This window comes from Rhincodon typus, chromosome 24 (genome assembly GCF_021869965.1).
Source record: "Rhincodon typus isolate 14 chromosome 24, sRhiTyp1.1, whole genome shotgun sequence".
NCBI classification, from domain to species: Eukaryota; Metazoa; Chordata; class Chondrichthyes; order Orectolobiformes; family Rhincodontidae; genus Rhincodon; species Rhincodon typus.
In genome coordinates, this window is record NC_063355.1 from 4699609 (window position 1) to 4722253 (window position 22645).

Genomic DNA, 22645 nt, shown 5'->3' on the forward strand with positions numbered 1-22645 from the left:
TCTACACTATTCCTGTAACTCTGCTTTCCCATGGCTAACCCACCTAGCCTGCACATCTTTGGACTGTGGGAGGAAACCCATGCAGACACGGAGAATGCACAAACTCCACACATACAGCCACGCGAGGGTGGAACTGAACCTGGGTCCCTGGCACCGTGAGGCAGCAGCGCTAACCACTGAGCCGCTGTGCCACCCTTGGCTTTGGGTGTTCACCCTTAGCAATCTTCACTGGGAAAACTTTGCGCCAATTTTGTCCCACATTCCAGTAAACCCCTTCCCAATCCTCTCGTCTCCATACCTGTCTCTCGTTTTGAAAAGCCTCTTCAAAACCTGTCCAACAGTGTGCCTTTGCCCAGCTCTGTATCACTGCTGTCGATTGGGAGGCTCATTAGGACTTGCAGTGAGGTTCAAGACGATAACGTTCCAGCGACGGCAGAAACAAACAGACCAGTCAGTGACGGGAGGGGGTAGGCGCTATCCAAGGATAGGAGTGTGGAACTTAGGCTGACAGCCTGGTGCTGTGCTGAGACTGCTCGGGGGGAGGTGGTGAGGTGTTTACTCTGATTTACTGAACCCAAATGATCCCACAGTATTATTCCAAAACAAAAAGGGGCATTCTTCCTGGTAGCCTACCTAACAGTTATCCCTCAACTATCGTCCTTAAAGCGGGTTTATCTGATTGATTGTGCGGGCTTGCTGTGTGCAAATTTCCTTCACGAAGTATTTCATTGTGAAACATTTTTGACGTCGTGTGATTGTAGTGGGTACTAAGATAAAAAGCTCATTTTTTGAAGCTCTTGTGTCACAGTGGCAGTGTCCCTACCTCTAGTCCAGGAGGCCTGGGCTCACCTGCTCCAGAGGGGTGTGATAACATACCTGAGGAAGCAGGTTAAAATATCTAAAGGAAGGCTGTCTGCCCATCTACTGGGAAGTAGCTTGGAGCCCAGATTTTAGTTGAATCAACCACCTTACTTGCATTTTTAGTTTATGTTCATTGCCTGTGACATCTCTGGTTGAGTCAGCATTTATTGCCCCTCCCTAGTTGCCGTTGAGAAGGTGGTACTGAGCTGCCACCTTGAACCGCTGCAGGCCACCTGATGTAGGTAGGGAATTCCAGGATTTTGACCCAGCAACAGTGAAGGAATGATGACATATTTCCAAGTCTGGACGATAAGTGGCTTGGAGGGGAACTTGGAGATGGTGTTGTTTCCATGTATTTGCTGCCCTTGTCCTTCTAGTTGGAAGTACTCGAGGGTTTGGAAGGTGCTGTCTGAGGATATTTGGTGAATTTCTGCAGTGCATCTTGTAGACAGTACACACTGCTACACACTGGTGGAGGGAGTGGATCCTTGTGGATGTGGTGCCAATCAAGCAGCTGCTTTGTCCTGGATGGCGTCAAGCTTCTTGAGTGTTGTTGGGGCTGCACTCATCCAGGCAAGTGGGGAACACCCCTCCATCACACTCCTTACTTGTGCCTTGTAGATGGTGGTCAGGCTTTGGGGAGTCAGGAGATGAGTCACTCACTGCAGGATTCCTAACCTCTGACCTGCTCCTGGCTATTCCAGTTCAGCTTCCTCTAGGATTCGGAGGGGTCAGCAATGGTAATTCCATTGAATGTCAAGAGGTGATGGTTGGATTTGCTCATCAGAGATGGTCAGTACCTGTCATTTGTATGGCCTGCTGCCCTTCGACCTGATGTACGATCCATGCCACACCTGCTTCCATATCATTAATTGGTAACCAGGTAACAAAGGTCACGAGTGAGAAATCTGACAAATAAATCTGACAACACAGTTCAGCAACAGTGACTCACTGAGAATGTAGGTGGGGGTCTCCAACAGCCTTTAGCAAAACTGAGGACGCAGGCTCAATGCGCCAAATAACCTCCCCTTGTGCTGTAACAATTCTGTGAAGAGTGGCTCGGTAGCACCATCACTTACTGAACTGGCCAAGCCTTCAAAGACAGAGTTGCCAGAAAATATCTGGACTTGTGGCAGGGGCTGGGGGATCCAGTGTGGGGAACAAAACATAGTCAACGTCATCCTCACCCATCTACCTGCCACAGATCCATCGGACCATGACAGGATTGTTAGGAGTGACTACTGTACAGTCCCCATGAAGAAATTCCATCTTCACATTGAAGATACCACTCCCCACCCCACAACTCCATTATCATGTTGTGGGTCACTTGGTACTGTGTGTTACATAGGCTGGAAGCCAGACTGATCCAGCTGGGCATCGAGCCCCATTCAATGAACAGTGTAGGAGGGCATGCCAGGAGCAGCATCGGGCACAGCTAAAAACGAGAGTCAATCACGACAACACAGGACTACTCACCCACAATGGAAACAGCATGTGGAGACAGGGCGAATCAATTGTAAAACAAACAGATCAGAGCAACAATGTGCAATGCCAGCGCACCAACTTCTCAATGACGGTGAACAGTTAGAAAGAAAAAAGAAATGGGACGGAGTGGTTTTACGAACATCTCCAAATCCAATGGTACTGGGGACAAGGCATTTACAGCCATCTTCCACAAGTACCAAATGGATGCTCCATCTCGGCCTTCTTCTCAGGACCCCCAGCATCACCTTTACCAGCCTTCAGCTAATTCAATTCCATCCATGTGATATCAAGAAACGGTTGGAGGCACTGGATGCTGTAAAGGGTTTGGGCCCGGCAATAGTACAGAAAACTTGTGTCCCAGAACTTGCTGCTCCCCTAGCCAAGCTCTTCCAGTACAGTTATAACACTAGCATTTACCTGACAATGGGGAAAATTGCCCAGGTGTGTCGTGCACACAAAAAACAGGACAAATCCAACCTGGCCAATTACCGCCCCATCAGTCTACTCTCAGTCATCAGTAAAGTGATGGAAGGTGTCATCAACAGTGCTATCAAGCAGCACCTGCTCAGCAATGCCCAGTCTGGGTTCTGCCAGGGTCACTCAGCTCCTGCCCTCACAGGTAGACAGGGTGGTTAAGGCGGCATTTGGCACAATTGTCTTCATTGCTCAGACCATTGAGTACTGGAGTTGGGGCATCATGTTAAGATTGTACAGGACTTTGGTGAGGCCACCTTTGGAGTACTATGTACAGTTCTGGTTGCCCAGCTAAAGGAAGATGTTATTAAGTTGGAGAGGGTTCAGAAAAAATTTGCCAGATGTTGCTGGGAATGGAGGGTTTGAGTTGTAAAAGTAGGCTAGATAGGCTGGGACTTTTTTCACGGGAGCATAGGAGATTGAGGGGTGATCTTATAGAGGTTTATATAATCATCAGGGGCATAGATAAGGTGAATGGCAGGTGTCTCTTCCCTAGGTTAGGGGAGTTCAAAACTAGAGTGTGTATTTTTAAGGCGAGAGGTGAAAGATTTAAAAGGGCCTGAGGGACAACTTTTTCACAGAGGGTGGTTTGTATATAAAATGAACTGCCAGAGAAAAAGTGATAGATGCAGGTACGTGACAACATTAAAAAGACATTTGACAGGTACATGAATAACACCATAAGACATAGGAGCTGAAATTAGGCCATTCGGCCCATCAAGTCTGCTCCGCCATTCAGTCATGGCTGATAAGTTCCTCAACCCCATTCTCCTGCTTTCTCCCCATAACCCTTGATCCCCTTGATAATCGAGAACCTATCTATCTCAGTCTTAAATGTACTCAATGACCTGGCCTCCACAGCCTTCTGTGGCAGTGAGTTCCATAGATTCACCACTCTCTGGCTGAAGAAGTTTCTCCTTATCTCCATTCTAAAAGGTCTTCCCTTTACTCTAAGGCTGTGCCCTCGGGTCCTATTCTCTCCTACCAATGGAAGCATCTTCCCAACATTCACTTTGTCCAGGCCATTCAGTATTCTGTAAGTTTCAATTAGATCCCCCCTCATCCTTCTAAACTCCAATGAGTACAGACCCAGAGTCCTCAAACGTTCCTCATATGTTAAGCTTTCCATTCTGGGACCATTCTCATGACCCTCCTCTGAACCCGCTCCAGAGCCAGTACATACTTCCTGGGATACGGGGCTCAAAACTGCACACAATACTCCAAATGTGGCCTGACCAGAGCCTTATAAAGCCTCTGTAGTACATTCCTGCTTTTATATTCAAATCTTTTCAAAATAAATGCCAACATTGCATTTGCCTTCCTGACTATTGACTCAACCTGCAAGTTTACCTTGAGAGAATCCTGGACCAGAACTCCCAAGTCTCTTTGCACTTCAGACTTCCCAATTTTCTCCCCATTTAGAAAATAGTCCATGCTTTTATTCTTCTTACCAAAGTGCATGACCTCATACTTTCCCACATTGTACTCCATCTGCCACTTCTTTGCCTGCTCTCCTAACCTGTCCAAATCCTTCTGCAGACTCGCCACCTCCTCAATACTACCAGTCCCTCCACCTATCTTTGTATCGTCTGCAAACTTAGCCAGAATGCCCACAGTTCCTTCCTCTAGACCATTAATGTATAAAGTGAAAAGTTATGGTCCCAGCACTGACCCTTGTGGAACACCACTTGTCACCGGCTGCCATCCTGAGAAAGACCCCTTTATCCCAACTTTCTGCTTTCTGCCAGACAGCCAATCTTCTATCCACGATAGCACCTTGCCTCGAACACTATGGGCCCTTATCTTACTCAGCAGCCTCCTGTGTGGCACCTTGTCAAAGGCCTTCTTGAAGTCCAGGTAAATAACATCCATTGGCTCTCCTTGGTCTACCCTGCTTGTTACTTCCTCAAAGAATTCTAGTAGATGTGTCAGGCATGACCTCCCCTTGATGAAACCATGTTGACTTTGCCGTATTTTACCATATACTTCCAAATATTCAGAAATCTCATCCTTTACAATGATCTCCAAAATCTTAGCCACGACTGAGGTTAGGCTAATCGACCTGTAATTTTCCATCTTTTGCCTTACTCCCTTTTTAAACAGGGGTGTCACGTTAGTGATTTTCCAGTCCTCTGGGACCCTCCCTGACTCTAGCGATTCCTGAAAGATCACCATTAACGCTTCCACTATCTCTTCAGCTATCTCCTTTAGAACTCTGGGGTGTAGGTCATCTGGTCCGGGTGATTTGTCCACCAATAGGAACTGTTTAGAAGGATACGGGCCAAGTGCAGGCAAGTGGGACTAGTTTAATTTGAGAAACTAGGTCAGCATGGATGAGTTGGACCGAGGGATCTGTTTCCGTGACTCTATGACTAGAAGTGTGGATGCTCACCGATGATTGCACAATGTTCAGACACTGAAGCTGTCCATTTTCAAATGCAGCAAGCTCTTGACATTCCTGCCACACAAATGCCGGGTGATGACCATTTCCAGTAAGAGACAATCTAACCACTGCCCCTTCACATTCAATGGTGTTACCATCATTGAATCTCTCACTATCAACATCCTGGAGGTTACCTTTGACCAGAAACTCAACTGGGCTCACCACTTTAACAGAGTGGCTACAAGAGCTGGTCAGAGGTTAGGAACACTATGGTCAGTAACTCACCTCCTGATTTCCCAAAGCCTGTCCATCATCTACATGGCAGAAGTCAGGAGTCTGATGGAATAATCCCCACTTGCCTGGATGGGTGCAGCCCCAACAACATTCAAGAAGCTTGACACTGTCCAGGACAAAACAGCCGCTTGATTGGCACCACATCCACAAGCATCCACTCCCTCCATCACCGACGCTCAGTAGCAGCAGTGTGTACTATCTACAAGATGCACTGCAGAAATTCACAAAAGATCCGCAGACAGTACCTTCCAAACCCGCGACCACTTCCATCTAGAAGGACAAGAGCAGCAGATACATGGGAACACCACCACCTCCAAGTTCCCCTCCAAGCCACTCACCATCCTGACTTAGAAATATATCACCGTTCCTTCACTGTCACTGGGTCAAAATCCTGGAATTCCCTCCCTAAGGGCATTGTGGGTCAACCTACAGCAGGAGGACTGCAGCGGTTCATGAAGGCAGCTCACCATTACCTTCTCAAGAGCATCTAGGGATAGGCAATAAATGCTGGCCAGCCAGCGATACCCACATTCGATGAATGAATAAAAACAGTAATCACATCCAGATTTGGGCCGATAAGTCACAAGTAATATTCACTCCTCACAAGTACAAGGTCAATGACCCTGTCCAACAAGGGAGAACCTAACCGTTGCCCTGAGATATTCAATGCCATCACCATCACTGAAACCACACTATCAACATCCTGGGGGTTACCACTGACCAGAATTGAACTGAACTTGCTGTATAAATAAGTGGCTACAGGAGCAAGTCACAGGCAAGGAATACTGCAGCAAGTAACTCACCAGCTGACTCCCCAAAGTCTGTCTGTCATCTAAAAGGCACAAGCAGGGGTTGACAACACTTGCCTGTGTGCGTGCTACTCCAATAACACTCCTGAAGCTCAACACTGTCCAGGACAAAACTGCTCGCTTGATTGGAACTTCATCCATCAGCTTCAACATTCACACACTCCAACGCCAATTCACCATGGGGGTAGTGTGTACCAACTAAAAGACGCACAGCAGCAATTCACCAAGGATCCCTCGACACCACCTTCCAAACCTACAATCTCTAGCAGCTAGAAGGACAAGGGCAGCAGATACAAGGGAAAACAAGTTCCCCTCCAAGCTACTCACCATCCAGAGTTGGACACTCACCATTGCTGGGCTAACATTCTGGAAATCCCTTTCTAACAGCAGTGTAGATGCACCTACACCAAACAGGCTGCAGCGATTTAAGAAGGTGGCTCCCCATCATATCCTCAGGGGCAAGATAGGCAATAAATACTGGTGATGCTCATACCCAAGGAGCAAATATAACAACCTCCTTATAAATCAAGGAAGAATTCCCCATTTTTAAATGTTTTTCTTAAAGAAAACAGGTGGTGTCTGCATTCAGAGAACCAGGGCAGCTCCACTCAGCTACCGCCCCTTAAGTGATTCACAATGAAAAGCCAAGCAGAATAACATTGTGAATACTGTGTGCATTTTTATACTGATTAAATCAGTAACCCTATAGGATGAGAGCACTGCGTTAACCTTGCAGAATACAAATGACTGGGCTCAGGAAACGTGGCCTCCCATTGCACACTAGGACTCCTTGCAACTCCTGAGCTGTTTAAAAGGTCAGGGGAAAGCCAGTGTGAACTTTAGCCTCCCCAGCATTAGCCCATGCTGTTATTTTAAGCTCAATATATTCTCGCATGTCAATGTCCCATCTACTGACGCCAAAGCTCCAGTGAATCCCATTGCTTTGCAAAATACAACTTACTTAAAGGTGAATTCAGAAAATTGTAGGGTACCAGGGTCAGAGTGCAACTGGCAGGAGGATAATTAGCCAACGTTCCAATAAAAGGTAATGGCTCTGGTACTGCAGTAAAGGCACATGGACTGAAAAGGAGCACAAAGCAAAATGCTGACCCAGAATCACGATGGAATGATTTCAATGTAAAAGACAGTTTATAAACTGGATCAGAGATAGTAGGAACTGCAGATGCTGGAGAATGCGAGACAACAAGGTGCAGGGCTGGATGAACGCAGCAGGCCAAGCAGCATCATAGGAGCAGGAAGGCTGACGTTTCGGGATTTCTGATGAAGGGTCTAGGCCCGAAACGTCAGTTTATAAACTGTCCTCATTCACCAAAATAACTGGCGTTTCAACATGCCACAACCAAACCTGGTGAATTAACAGCACTCTCTTCCTTGCATCGTTGTCTCGAAACCCCGGCACTGGAAACATCTAAGTCACACACACACACGGGCGAAACTAAATGTAGGAATTTCAGGGAAGCATTAATGCATCCTGAAATTCTGCCTCCATTTGCTGCGGGGATGGATACATGGTAGAAAAACACTGCCACCTGCTGGACAGAACTAGAGCTGTCGGTTAGTCAGCAACTGGTTCAAACTCCACTGGGCACAGGGCCCACTCCAATCAATTGTGAACATTCATACATCAGGTCACATCGATTAACAACTAATTAACAGACTATCAGTTTAAAAAAAAGTCTAAAACCATCTTTAAAAAAAAAATAAAGCAAATATAATCCAGTGGAATGAGGAGCGAGTGAGAATTGTGAGAGTAGTTCATTACTGTGTCTATTTTGTCCAACCCACAGCTCACCCTCACACAACCTCATTCCCTGCCTCACCTTCATCCTACTTGTGTCTACCTGGAAACTGCTGGCAGCCCAAAGTCTAATCTCTACATAAGGCGATAAGAACGAAGAGCAGGCCATTCAGGCCCTGGAGCCTGTGTCACCACTGAATACCACCATGGGTGAACTCATCTTGGCCTCAAACTCCACTTTCCTGCCCACTTTCCATATCCCTTCATCCCATTCCCAATTAAAAATCGGGCTCTCTCCTCCCTAAAAGAGTCCCAGCATCCACCCAAGTCTGGAGTAGTAAATTCCCACAGATTCAGGACCCTTTGAGACAAGTATTTCCTCCTCATCTCAGATTTAAGTCTGTCATCCCTTAGGAGGGGAAGCATCCTCCCTACCTTTGCTTTGTCAACCCCCTTTAGCATCATATATACCTCAATTAATTCACGGTTAATGATGAGTGTGACAGACCTGTCGACTTCAGTTTCAGGGAGGAGATCGTAGCAGCCCTCTGTGTAGTCATTCTGAAGGCTCTGCCGGTCTGGGAAGTAGTCTGTGGTGAGTGGCAAGCAGGCAGGTGTGGTGAGCGACTTCCAGTCAACACCCACTGTGCAACAGAAACTGGGCACTACAGGAGGAGCAGACAGCATCAGAACTTCAGCGCGTCAGAAAATCATACGGACACCGAATTCCAGGACAAGGAATGAGAAGTGGGGGGGGGGGGGGGGGGTGGAGGAGGAGGAGGAAGGGAATGGGGAAGGGAGGGAGAAAAACGGACAGAAGGGGAGGGAGGAAGGAGAAAATTAAAGCCATTGATTGAGCAAAAAGGGATGTAGGAAGAGTGAGAAGAAAGAAAAAAATTATTATTAGCTGTTTAAAAAAAGGATTCTTGTTATTAAAAATTTAACATGCATGTACATCATTTGCATAATTTGACAGCGATATCCAAAACACAAAAAAAAGTTACCTTAGGAATTGTTAAGCATATAAATTAATTGTGAACTGTGCAAAACAACAGGAGGGATTATTTGCTTGTCAATTATGTTTTTCATCCATTGTTAAAAAGGTAGTAGGATTGGGTCATTAGGCATACAGAGGTTGCACTGTTATACGAGACATCCCACAGACAGACTGCACATGGGGAATGGGTCACAATGACACATCATGCTGGTTATGTTTCAAAGCGGAGAGAACAGGCACACAGAAAGTACAAATCAAAAAGTGGAAAACAAAGTCAATCCAGCATTAAATCCTGAAACATTCAGTAAATACTGTTTTACTTCTACTGCTATGCCAGCAAGCAGCTGGAACCTTTTCCAAGCTTGTTCACTGTAGGGGTACTGGCGAGGGTTCCTAGCTGCAGCAGATAAGTGGTATCAGACACATAAATGTTAATATGTGAAACAAAATAGGCACAGATACAAGGCACCCTGCTCTGTGTATAACAGGATTATACTCAATAGTTAGCTGTAGTGATATCAGGTGTTGCTCTGACTAGAAAAATAACCAGTTACAACTAACAGTTAGTACATCAGAGAACTGCTATTGCTTATGGCTTTCATTAGTTGGATTACATGCAGTGATAGTCTGACCAAGTGCACTTTTTAATCGTTTTGATTCTCTCTCTTCCTTTCCACAAGGTGTTCTCACATGGACACAAACATCCCTCTAATAACTCAGCCCAGTGAGTCTGGGCAGCCAGCGTTAACAGGAGAACCAGTCTAACTCTCCCCTAGACTGATACATACACATGCACATTGCTCAGCAGCAGCCAGTGGCTTATAGTCCCAGAGATAGTAGGAACTGCAGATGCTGGAGAATCTGAGATAACAAGGTGTAGAGCTGGATGAACACAGCAGGCCAAGCAGCATCAGAGGAGCAGGAAGGTTCAGTTTGTTTCTTTCCCCTCCATCAACCCTGAACTATAGCCTAATTGAAGTCTGCCCCCCTCCCCAGGTTGCTGTCTTGGGCGGAAACACAGTGAGATATGGGGCCTTCATATTAACCTCCAATTCCCTGTCAGGCCACTGAAGGATCTATGCATCTTTCCATCTACAGTGCTAAAGCACCATGATTAAGGTGGTGCAAATGAATAAAAACATTGTCGACATGTTTTAATGACTTTCGGGTCTTAAAAAGATAGAACGTGACAACCAAGATGACCAGACATTTTATCCTGCAGTCAATTTATTTGGAAAGTTAACACATAGAGCATCAATTTTCACTTTCTGGGTTTGTTCCCCCCAGTCTTCTCTGGGTTATGTTAATGCTGAGCTGAATACACCGTATGGGTGAGAATTCTGACCTCTACGCTGAGCAGAGCAATAATAGGACCCTTTTCCAGCTCCCCCAATGTTAGATCTGGCTGAGCACCATGCACTCGGCACAGACGAGAGATTGAAGCCTGAGGCTGCTGGTCTGGGTGCTGCAAGTGCTGAAGCGGGCAGCATCTCACTCACTGGGCCGTGGCTATAATCGCTAGACCAGCATCTTCCCTTCATGCGTGCGAATGGTAGCAGTAGACTGGAATTCAAAGCTCGCATCAGAGGGTGTCACCTCAATCTGGGAACCGCTCGCCATCCCCAGTAATCTCTAGCTTGGTTTTGGGTATCAACTTGGATTACACAGAACAAACTAGGACAAGTATGCAGGGTTAGGGCTGGATTTTAGAGTCAGTTGGCAAGATGTGCAAAAGAAGAGCTAAGCTCTGTGGGGAGGGTGGGATGTAGGTTCAAAATAAACTGGAGGGCATGGAGGAATGGTATCAAGGTATGGATCAAAACAGTGAAATACCAACTTACAGCTGATGGGAGTCTGGAAGATGTTTTTAACTGGACCTTACAGTACACAGTGTTCTACTGATTATGTAACATCATCCATACCACACCAGCCCAACAAACATTAAACACATTGTTACAATACTGAGGAGGTCTGATAGCAAGCAAAGTTTTCTGAGATGAGCAGGTTATCTACCTGCACCTTATCGAAGCACAGAGTATGGTCACCTCACATGGAGCACTCGGTGAGTTTAAAGTGCTTTCAGTTTAAAGACACCGTTAGGCCAGAGAGTGTGAGCATAACTGAAGGGGAAACATCACATCAGCAAATAAATCTAGAATCTTAGAATCCCCACAGTGTGGAAGCAGGCTATTCAGCCCATCGAGTCCACACCAACCCTCCAAACAGCATCACATCCAGGCTCACCCCGTCCCTGTAAGCCTTAATTTCCACAGCTAATCCTGCACATCCTTGAACACTACGAGCAATTTAGCACGGCCAATCCACCTAACCTGCACATCTTTGGACTGTGGGAGGAAACCAGAGCACCCGGAGGAAACCCATGCAGACACAGGGAAAATGTGCAAACTCCACACAGACAGTTGCCCGAGGGTGAAATCGAACCCGGGTCCCTGGTGCTGTGAGACAGCAGTGCTAACCACTGAGCTGCCCCTATGTGTCCAACATTAAAAGGCACTGGAAGTGCAGTCAGTAAAAAGACAAACTGCTATTCTACTGAATAAGATACTGAGATTGGTGTGGGTTTGGACAAGACCCACTAACCTGAGGAGTGCAGTGAGGTAGCCAGTGGCTACCATCTAATCCCTCCCTGATCCTGGCTACGCTGAGCTGGGAGACAGTGGGTACAGGCCTGGTCCAACTCCCACAGGCAGCAGAGAATCAGACCGGCAGTCAAGCCTGGCCTGCTGCTTCCAAAGACGCAGCACTGTACAGGCAGTGAGGGTGAACCCATGCTCCTGGCTGAAGGATCAGATAGGTAGATGGAAAGGTAGGGACAAAGAAACAGAGTAAAATTGCTAAAGCATCTTGAAAATAAGATGCAATGCATCTTGTGGTACAGATATACAGCCAGCAGCTGCTTGGCTGACATACGTATGAAGTGATTCAGTTCTTTAGCTATTTAGAGCTATTGGGGTTGTGGGGAAGGAAGGGAGAGAAAGGCAGATTTTTAGTTCTCCTTTCATTAAAGGTCAAAATGCTGTCAACAGGCAGAAGGTTAACTACACATCTGAAAGAAGAGAAGCTGGTTAATGTTCTACCCAGTCTCTCCCTGGACATGAACCTGTCCTCCCCCCACCCTTCAGCTGACATTGACCTGGTGGGCACTTTCACCGTACTTTCACTATGTATCGTTTGCCTTTTCTCCTCTTTAGACTGGCTTGATTCAGTTGGGGACTCACTTGGATCACGGCTGACGGAAGGATCTTCACAGGACGACGCCTGGTTCAGTGGGGTGCCTGAAATGGAAACAGACATGATCAGCCAGTTCTGATCCATCAGCATATAACACTCTTTCTAACTCACTGGGCGCTCACCTTGCCAAAATGCTGTCTGCCCAGCAGCTACAAACAGGTCATGGCCACTCATGTCCTTTTACGCAAGGAATCTGCCATCAAGTTCTACCGACCAGGTCTGGCCTACATGTGACAACAGTGTGGTTGACGCTTACTCCCACTTTGGGCAATTAGGAGTGGGTAATAAATACAGGCCTAGCCAGTAACACTCACATCCCATCAATGAATAAAAAGACAACGTGACCAACTCTAGACCAAAAATAACCCACCAAGCCCAATGTCCCAAGACTGTCGGCCACCATCTACAGCACATCATGAAGTGTTTGGGAAACCAAATCAATCTGGTTTACATCGAGGAAGCTGATACAGTCAAAAGTGTCACCAAACAGGATTTGTGAAGCGATTTTACCAAGTTTGGTACTTTTCCAGTCTCTGGCAGTGAACCAGCCTTCCTTTTGCATTTCAATGTAACTGCTCTCCTGTAAGTAGAGTAATACACCTGAAACCAGGATGCTTTTTTAAGCCACATGCTTTATTTGTTGGTTCCTGCCCCCTGCCTATCACGAGAATCCAAGTTGAAAACACGCTCAATGGACAGATTCCAGCACTACGCTGAAGCTAGTGGACTAGCTTACACAGGACTGCATTTAGTGAAGATCACAAGAGTTGTGGAAATATACCATCCACCTGATATTGTGCTTAATATCTACTATCTCCAAATCAGAAACTGCTGTTTTTCGCTGCCTTGAGGAGTCCTACTGCAGAGGTGCCTGTAATTGGGGACTGTATTGCACGGGACATGGTGCAGACGTTCACAGTATTTGCTGATCACTTGGTTGGATTAATGACTGACCACCACTGCTTCACTCACAGGCCTGATGTCTGGCTGGTGCAGCAGCAAACTATTCGCTCAGCTGAAGTCTCCTCGGTCTGCCCTGCACTCACTCGCCACCATTCTTGGTCAGGGGTGGCATGTGTGACAAATTTGTGGAGTGCATTCCCAAGCTCAGCATGACAGTACAGTTACAACATTTAAAAGGCATCTGGATGGGTATATGAATAGGAAGGGTTTAGAGGGATATTGGCCTAATGCTGGCAAATGGGACTAGATTTATTTAGGGTATGTGGTCGGCATGGACACATTGGATTGAGGGTCTGTTTCCGTGTTGTACAACTCTACGACTCTCTCAGAGAGAACCCTTGGCCAATGCTCTGGGGACAAGGGTTTAAATCCCACCATGACAGATTGTGGAAATTTGAATTCCATAAAAGTCTGGAATAAACAGCGACCCTAATGATGGCCACCGTCGATCGTCTTAAAAACCCCTCTGATTCACTCAGATCCTTTCGGCAAAGTAACTGTTGTCCTTACCTAGTCCGGCCTCTGCGTGACTCCAGACCCACAGCAATGTGGTTTTTGCTTAACTGCCCTCTGGACAAATAAATGCTACCACCCAATTCCCATGAACAAATCTTTAAAAAGGCGATTAAGTAATGGCACCTCTGCATCTTAACTCTGTCTACTTCCTTAGGTTTGTAACCATTTCATAATTTTACTCAACGTAATACTTCTCTCTCTGCTCTGGATACAGTCAGACAGCATGGAAACAGACCCTTTGGTCCAATCCATCCACACCAACCAAGTTTCCCAAACTAAACTAGTCCCACTTTCCTACATTTGACCCATATCCCTCTAAACCTTTCCTATTTGTGTACCTGTCCAAATGTCTTTAAATGTTGTAACTGTACCTGCATCTACCACTTCCTCTGGCAGTTCATTCCACACACAAACCATTCTCTGTGTGAAAAAGTTGTCCCTCATGTCCCTTTTATATCTTTCTCCACTCACCTTAAACTATGTCCTCCGAGTTTTGAACTCCCCCATCCTAGGGAAATGACCTTTGCTATACATCTTACTTATATCCCTCATGATTTTAAACCTCTATAAGGTCACCCCTCAATCTCCTACGCTCTAGTGAAAGAAGTCCCAGCCTATCCATCCTCTCGTTATAACTCAAACACTCCATTCCCAGCAACATCCTGGTAAATCTTTTCTGAACCCTCTCCAATTCAGTAATATCCTTTCTAAAGCAGAGTGAGCAGAACTGGATACAATACTCCAAAAAATGGCCTCACCAACATCCTGTACAACAACAACAACAACAACATGATGACCCAACTCATATTCTTAAAGGTCTGAGCAATGAAGGCAAGCATACTAAACACCTTTTTAACCACCCTGTCTACCTGTGACACAACTTTCAAAAGAACTATGTACCTGAACCCCTCGGTCTCTCTGTTTGACAGCACTGCCCAGGGCCCTACCATTAACTGTGTAAGTCCTACCCTTGTTTGTTTTACCAAAATGCAACACTGCACAATTAGCCAAATTAAACTCCATTTGCCACTCCTCAGCCCGTTGGCCAATCTGATCAAGATCACTTTGTAAACTTAGATAACCTTCTTCATTGTCAACCATACCACCACATTTGGTGTCATCTGCAAACTTTATTAACCATGCCTCCTATATTCTCACCCAAGTCATTTATATAAATGAGAAGCAAAAAAGAACCCAATAACGATCCCTGTGAAATACCGCCAGTTACAGGCCTCCAGTCTGAAAAAATACCCTCCACCACCACCTTCTGTCTCCTGGTGTTCAGCCAATTTTGTATCAAATTAACAAGCTCTCCTTGAATCCCATGTGATCTAACTTTACTAATTAGTCTACATACAGAATCTTGTCAAAGGTTTTGCTAAAATCCATGTAGACAATATCTACTACTCTGCCCTAGTCTTTCTTCTCGGTCACGTCCTCAAAAAACTGAACCATGTTAGTAAGACATGATTTCCCTCGCACAAAATCATGCTGACTATCCCTAATCAGTCTTTGCCTCTCCAAATACACATAAATCCTCTCTCTCAGGATCCCCTCCAACAACGTATCTACCATTGATGTTAAACTCACAGGTCTGTAGTTCTCAGGCTTCTCCTTACAGCCTTTCTTATATAAAGGCACAACATAAACCACCCTCCAGTCCTTTGGCATCTCACCTATGGCTGTAAGTGATACAAATATCTCTGCTAGAGGCCTTGCAATTTCTTCCTTAACTTCCCACAACGTCCTGGGCAGTATGTGTTTGAGGGACCGAGTTACAGGTTTCCACTGTTCCTGAAAAGGTGCTTCTTGGCATCACTCACCCTCACTGGAAAAGTAAAGACCTCTTTGCTCCAGACTGTGAGGAAATAGTTTCTCTTTATTCACCCATTAGCACCAACTCCATTGGCTCGTCCCTTAATCCTCAATACTTATAAAATAGAGATTTTAAGTCTGAGTCTCTGAGGTATGGTTCCACAGTGAAGGCTGCCCAGGCTTCAGACCTGCTCTTACTAGTAATGGCTAATGAAGGACATGGGCAGAGCCACAAAAATAAAACAGCATGCGCAACACTCCACAGGGACAGAGAGGGTTATGTCCGTGGGTAGCAGAGAACTGTGAATCAATGCTGAAGTTGCAAATATCTGCAGTTTTGTGTCACAGTGTTTAGGGATCAGGAAGTATTCAAGGAATTTTTTCCTGAGGAGATTGTCTGAGTGGATCTGAACCCAGGATGGGGGAGAATGTAGCCAGTGTGTGGAAAAGGGTAGGCCTGAACTTCTCAGATTCCCAGCTTCTTTAAATAAGGACGTAAAGGAATTGGCAAAGTTCAGTGCAGCTGAGGAAGCTTGCAACATTGCACCTTCTTGCAGATTCTGCCCAGCCTGCTGTTTCCATCGTTTTCTATTTCTGTTTCAGATTTGGTTCTGGTTTTGAAGATTTATGTAACTGCCTATTAATAGGAGCCCAGTGGGTAACATCAGAGGATGCTTGGGCCAGGGCAGACTATACTGAGGCACAATCAAGTAAACTCGCAACTATAATCCTTGTAAAGGATCTCTTTTGCGATTTGGAAACAAATTTTTGCCTCTTCATCCAGCTCTTCAAACCAACATGTAACTCAAATTTCCTTCTCGGTTTCATTTATTTGGATTTTAATCCCGCTTCTGATTAGTAATCACTCCCAACTGGCCATTCTCAAACTGTGAAGCAGAACAGCAAAGTATTGACAGGCGACTCAGGTGTGGGAGAGCTTATTATTAAGATAGGAATCCCATCCTCAGCCAAGATCCAGATACTTCCAACAGGCTCCACTGGGTGGTGATCAGGTGCAGGAACTCATCCTCTTCCCCTCAGCTCACTGCCCATTGAGAGATCAGCCAACTCAATACATCACAGGTACAAGCACACAATCACTCTGGTGTCTTGAGATTTAAGTAAGGCCTTCTTTTCCTCTCCAAAGTTCTTGAACACATTATCGTCTCTCAAACTCAGGCCCATCTTTCCTACCATGCCATGAACTGCTCTGTCCAACTCAAGTATCGAAGAGACTTCTCTCCTTGTCAGAAATGGCATCCTGTTTGACTGTGGCCATGGTAAACCTGTCCATTCCTCCTCTTGTGATAGTGTGGCGACCAGAATTGTATGCAATATTCCAAATGTGACCTCACTCAAGGTCTATACAGCAGCAAAATGACTTGCCAATTTTCATACTCTATGCCCTGAATGATGAAGGCAAGCATGCTATATGCCTTCTTGACCATCATATCCATTTCTGTTGCCACTTTCAGGGAATTATGGACCTGTACACCGAGATCCCTATCTGTATTAATGCTTCTAAGCATTCTGTCATTTACTGCATAACTCCCTCCAGCATTAGATCTTCCAAAATCCATCACCTCGCAATTCTCCAGATTAAACTCCACCTGCCATTTGTCCATGTACATCTCCAGCCTACCTATATCCTGCTGTAGGCTCTAGCAATCTTCCTGACTATTCACAGCTCCCCCAAACTTTACATCGTCCACAATTTTACTAATCAAGCCACCTACATTCTCCTCCACATAATTTACGTATATTACAAACAATAGGGATCCTGGCACTGCTCCCTGTGGAACACCACTGCTCACAGATCTACAGTCAGAAAAACACCTTCCATCACTACTGTCTTCTATGACCAAGCCCAGTTCTGTATCCATCTTACAAGCTCACCGTGGGTCCCATGTGACTTCAACTTCTATATTAACTTGCTACAAGGAACCTTGTCAAAGCCCTTGGTAAAGTCCATGTAGACAACATCCAATCCATCTTTGCCACTTCCTCCAAAAACACTCTCACACAAAGCCACACTGCCTATTGCTGTGAAGTCCATATTTCTCCAAATGTGACTAAATCCTGTCCTTAAGAATCTTCTCCAATAATTTCACTGCCACTGATGTAAGGCTCATTGGCCTCTAATTTCCCAGATTATCCCTATTGCCCTTCATAAACAAAGGAATAAAACTGGCTATTCTCCAGTCCTCGAGGACCTCTTCTGTGGCTGAAGAGGATACAAAGATTTTGTACAAAGTGCATCAATTTATTCCCTGTCTCCCTCAGTATTCTGGGATTGATCTCCTCAGGTCCTGGGGACTTGTCTATAGCAATGCTTTTCAAAACACCCAAAACTGCCACCTTTTTTATACTGACATGTCCTAGGATATCAACCTACCCCTCTCTAGACTGACTGCCCATCATGTCCTTCTCCTTTGTGAATTCGGATGCAAACTATTCATGAAGAACCTCACTCACTTCCTCTAGCTCCACGCATAAAATCCCTCCTTTGTACTTAAGTGGACCTACCTTTTCCCCAGCTACTCTCTTGCTCCTTATACATGCATAAAACACCTTGGTATTTTCCTTAATCCTGTTTGCTGAGGACATTTTATGGCCCCTTTTAGCCCTCCTACCTCCTTGTTCAAATTCTTTCCTGTTTTCTTTGTATTCTTCCAGCGATTTGCCTGTTGTCAGTTTCCCAGACCTTACATATGCCTCCCATTCCTTTTTGACTAAGCTCGCAATTTCCTTTGACATCCAGGGTACCAGAATCTTGCCGTCCTTATCCTGCATTTTTACAAGAACATGCTGGTCCTGAGCTCTAATCAATTGGTCTTTAAAGGATTCCCTCATGTGGATTTACCCTCAAACAGCCGTCCCCAATCTACGTTTCCCAGTTCCTCCTTAATGTTGTCGTAGTTAGCATTCCCCGAGGACTACTCATCCTTATCCACAAATAGCTTAAAACTTATGGAATTACGGTCACTGTTCCCAAAATGCTCAATCGCCTTTTTTCAAAATTCACTGAGGGAATGAGGGTGTCGCTGGCTGGACCAGCATTTATTGCCCATCCCTAATTGCCTAGAAGGCATTGAGAGTCAACCACATTGCTGAGAGTCTGGAGTCACATGTAGACCAGACCAGGTAAGGATAGCAGTTTTCCTCCCTAAAGAACATTAATGAACAGATAGGTTTTTAATGACAATCATTAGACCCTTTATTCCAGATTTTCTTTAAACTGAATTCAAATTCACCATTTGGAATTTGAACCTGGGTACCCACAACATTCCCTGGATCTCTGGATTAACAGTCCAGTGATGATTCCACTAGGCCTCTCACCTGGTCAGGCTCATTCCCTAATACCTGGTATTCTATGGCCCTTTCCCTATTAACATGTTGCTTCAAGAATCCCACTTGGATGCACATAATAAACTCCCCCCCACTGACACTAAGGGAGTCCCAGTTAATACAGGCAAAGTTAAAATCATCCGACATAGCAACTCTAATGCTTCCACATTTTTCCCTAATCTTTCCACATATCTGTTCCTCAACCTCCTGCTGGCTTTTGGGAGGTGCGTAGTACAACCCCACCAAAGTGACTGCACTCTCCCTATTCCTGAGCTCTATCCATATGGCCTCACTGGATGAGCTGAACAAGGTTTCCTCCCTCAGTACAGCTACAATATTCTCCCTAATCAGGAATGCAACACCCCCACCTCTTTTACATCTCTCTCGCTTGCCCGAAACGATAAACTGCCAGTCTCGCCTCTCTCTCAACTAAGTCTCCCTAATAGCTACAGCATCTTAGTTATATGTATTAAACCAAGCTCTAAGTTCATCGGCCTTACCTGTCATATTGCTCACATTAAAATATAGTTCAGACTGTCAGGCCTCACAAACGTCCTGTATGACCTCAACATGATGTCCCAACTCCTATACTCAAAAGGTCTAAGTCAGCTCAGACTGGTCCAGGTGTTGCATGGTGAATGCACCAAAGAATGGCTGTTTGCTCAAGGTTTTGTTTAGTTGAAAAAGGCATAATGAGTGGACATGGTCTTTTTGTTTGCAAATGCCTTTTGTCATTTAATCTGTCCTATCATTCACCTTACTAGAGACCTTTCCTTTTGCTGTTTCCTCCCACATCCCTTCTTTGCTACCTCTATACTTGCTGATAAACTTTTACATCCTAAAAACTTTCTCCTATTCAAAGGTCATCTAAGTGAAACATTAATTATGGTTCTCTCTGCTGCTGTTTCCTGACTTGCTGAGTATTTTCAGCATTCTTTATTTTTTATTTCAGTGTCCCCCTCAATATTTTGTCATATGTATTTTGACAACAAAAGATTTCAAAACGAGAATTTTAATTATTTTTGAAATCGTTCTATAGATTACTGTGACTGAACTCAGCAAGGGAACATGAAACTGTTTCTGAAATTAACATAACAACGGAACCAAAAGCGAACACTCCCAGGCCTTGCACAAATTTACCTGCACTGTGGTTGCTGGCAGGACTGGTGGCAAACTCCTCGGTTCCTGTACAGCCCAGGAATGATACGTTATCAGCTGCCTGCCTGGCAGCACTCCGTCTGGGGGGATGGGGGGCGAGAGAAACCAGACATGCATTATAATAAGCAGCAGAAACCCAAATGCTGCTGAATAGCACAACTGGAACCTGCATTATAGTTCGCTCCTTCATTTTAATCAAAGTCACAAGAGCCCTGCCAGATGGAAGACAGGTTGCGATTAAAAATTCCCGGAGAGGTGAAGGACAAAAGTGACAAGGCAGCACACGCTTGCCGGTTTTTCAGCCAAGATTCAGAATGTTACAGGTCACGCTGATCACACTAACTCCAGGAACGGATAAATCAGGAATTATTCCTCCCCCCACAGTGAGGTGGTGAGGTGGTGGGGGGGGATGGAAAAAGGCACTGTACTATTTAATGTCAAAGTTATTAATTCAAAATTAAACCTGATTTAGAAGGAATGAGTTGCCAAATCTTACATTAATTATGCATTAATATAAGACTGCAACTGCAACTGCAACTTAGGACAGACTTATTGAAAATATTCACGGGTGAAATCAGTGTTCTGACTATGTTTCTTACCCATTGCTTGTTATTGTATTCCTGTACATTGCTCCTGTCTAACAGCCATTGGATTTAGCTGCCCATCTTGTGGCAACATGAAGTTCTGCTTCAGTTACATCACAAAGCAGGAAAATGTATTGGTCCAACACCATCTGATATGGTAACGGTGTTACAAAACATCTACCTGCCCGTCCCCAACATGAGGGCAGTTCGTACAGGTCTAACCTGGGGTCGAAGGCCAGTGACAGACAGGACAGTGCAGGATGAATGTCCTCTTCACTGGTTATAAACGAGCATTTGTGATATACGGGTGAACTCTGATTCCCAGCTGAATGACCCAGGCGGACCGTGAAGCAGTCTGGGACGCACGAGAATGATCAGGCAAACCCTTTACTGGAGACACAGCTTTATAAAATATTGCAGATTGTTTTGAGGGGATTGAAGCCTCTAATCGACATACTCCAGTGGAGGTACTGAGGGAATGCTGCATTTTCACAGGCACTGTGATTGAAATGAGACATAAAAGCTCCACCTTAAGGGGACAAAGATGGAACCTCTCCAATTTCTTCTCTAAGGTACCACCATAGAAATGAGACAAACTGCTCATTTATCTAAAATGCTGTTTGTGGCAGCTTCTGTGTGCAATCTCACTGCTGCATTCCCTTCACTGCCATACTGTCTGCAATTCACATCCAATCAGTTACTTCTGATATGGGGAGGACCATCAGGTGCTACATAAATTCCAAGGTCTTTTACGACATAACAATCGAGGAAACAATTCTGTACAATAAATTTGCACGAATGGTACAAGGCTGAAAGAGGGAACGGAATGAGAATTGCAGGCAGCTTGGGTGGTCTGCTTCTAGTTTGTGAATGTAGGTTAATCTTTCTGAATGATTTGCAGCATTGCATGCCAACCTGCCAGTTGCTTCGTGGTAGGCCAGCTCCAGCAGCTCTGCGGAGGAGTGGGTGGGATCTCGCATGTTGCTTCCCTGAAGCTCAGCCATATGCTGCCTGGTCTGGTGGTGGATTTGAATCGCTTCTCCAGAGGGACCTGTGAAGAAAAGGTACAGACTGTACAATCACACCCACGTCACAGAAACCACAACCCCTCCACACACACACACACACACACACACACACACACACAGATGCAAAACTATAAGGAGGGAAGTGATTCGATCCAAAGGCAAGTTTAAAATGCTGGCTCACTGAATTCTTACAGCGTGGAAGCAGGCCATTCGGCCCATCGAGTCTGCACCGACCCTCCAAACAGCATCCCACCCAGACCCAGCCCCTCTAACCTATCCCTGTAATCCTGCATTTCCCTGGCTATCCCACCTAGCCTGTGCATCTTTGGACTGTGGGAGGAACCCGGAGCACGTGCAAACTCAGATAGTTGCCTGAGGCTGGAATCGAACCCAGGTCCCTGGGGCTGTGTGGCAGCAGTGCTAACCACTGAGCCACCGTGCCAGCTCAGCTCAGCCGACGGCATTTCTTTGTCAAATACAGGAAGATGCGGGCCCAAGTCTCATCTCAGGTTTGTGCCCACTTCAGCATTGACATCGAGGATGCACTGTCCCCAAAGGGGCAGCTTCTCTCATGATTGGTTTTGAATAAGATACAAAACCAAGGATGCGAACCCATGTTCCTATTGATGTTAAGGACCTTGTGACGCTGCTTCAATATAAGTAGTAAATCTTTCTAGCATTCTGCCAATATTCATCCCTCAGAAGCAGCACTCTATATCAACATGCTGTGGCAGTAAATTACTCCTTTATGGCATTCTGGAGAGTAAGCCCAAAATTAAAAATTAAATGAAAATCCATTTTAAACATAGAACACAGAACATCAAACATTGAACATTACAGCGCAGTACAGGCCCTTCGGTCCTCGATGTTGTGCCGACCTGTGAAACCAATCTGAAGCCCATCTAACCTAAACTATTCC

The 22645-nt window shown here is 45.4% G+C and overlaps 1 protein-coding gene across 1 annotated transcript in view; it reads right to left on the reverse strand.

The window, feature by feature from the left end:
* depdc5 (DEP domain containing 5, GATOR1 subcomplex subunit) overlaps positions 1-22645 on the reverse strand; it is a 132019-nt gene that overhangs the window by 29341 nt on the left and 80033 nt on the right. The window contains exons 20-23 of the mRNA XM_048611691.1: positions 21614-21769; positions 20097-20194; positions 12302-12358; positions 8574-8757 (exon numbers count right to left, since the gene is read on the reverse strand). Of these exons, the coding sequence (XP_048467648.1) occupies positions 8574-8757; positions 12302-12358; positions 20097-20194; positions 21614-21769 (495 nt within the window). The remainder of the gene's footprint in view (positions 1-8573; positions 8758-12301; positions 12359-20096; positions 20195-21613; positions 21770-22645) is intronic.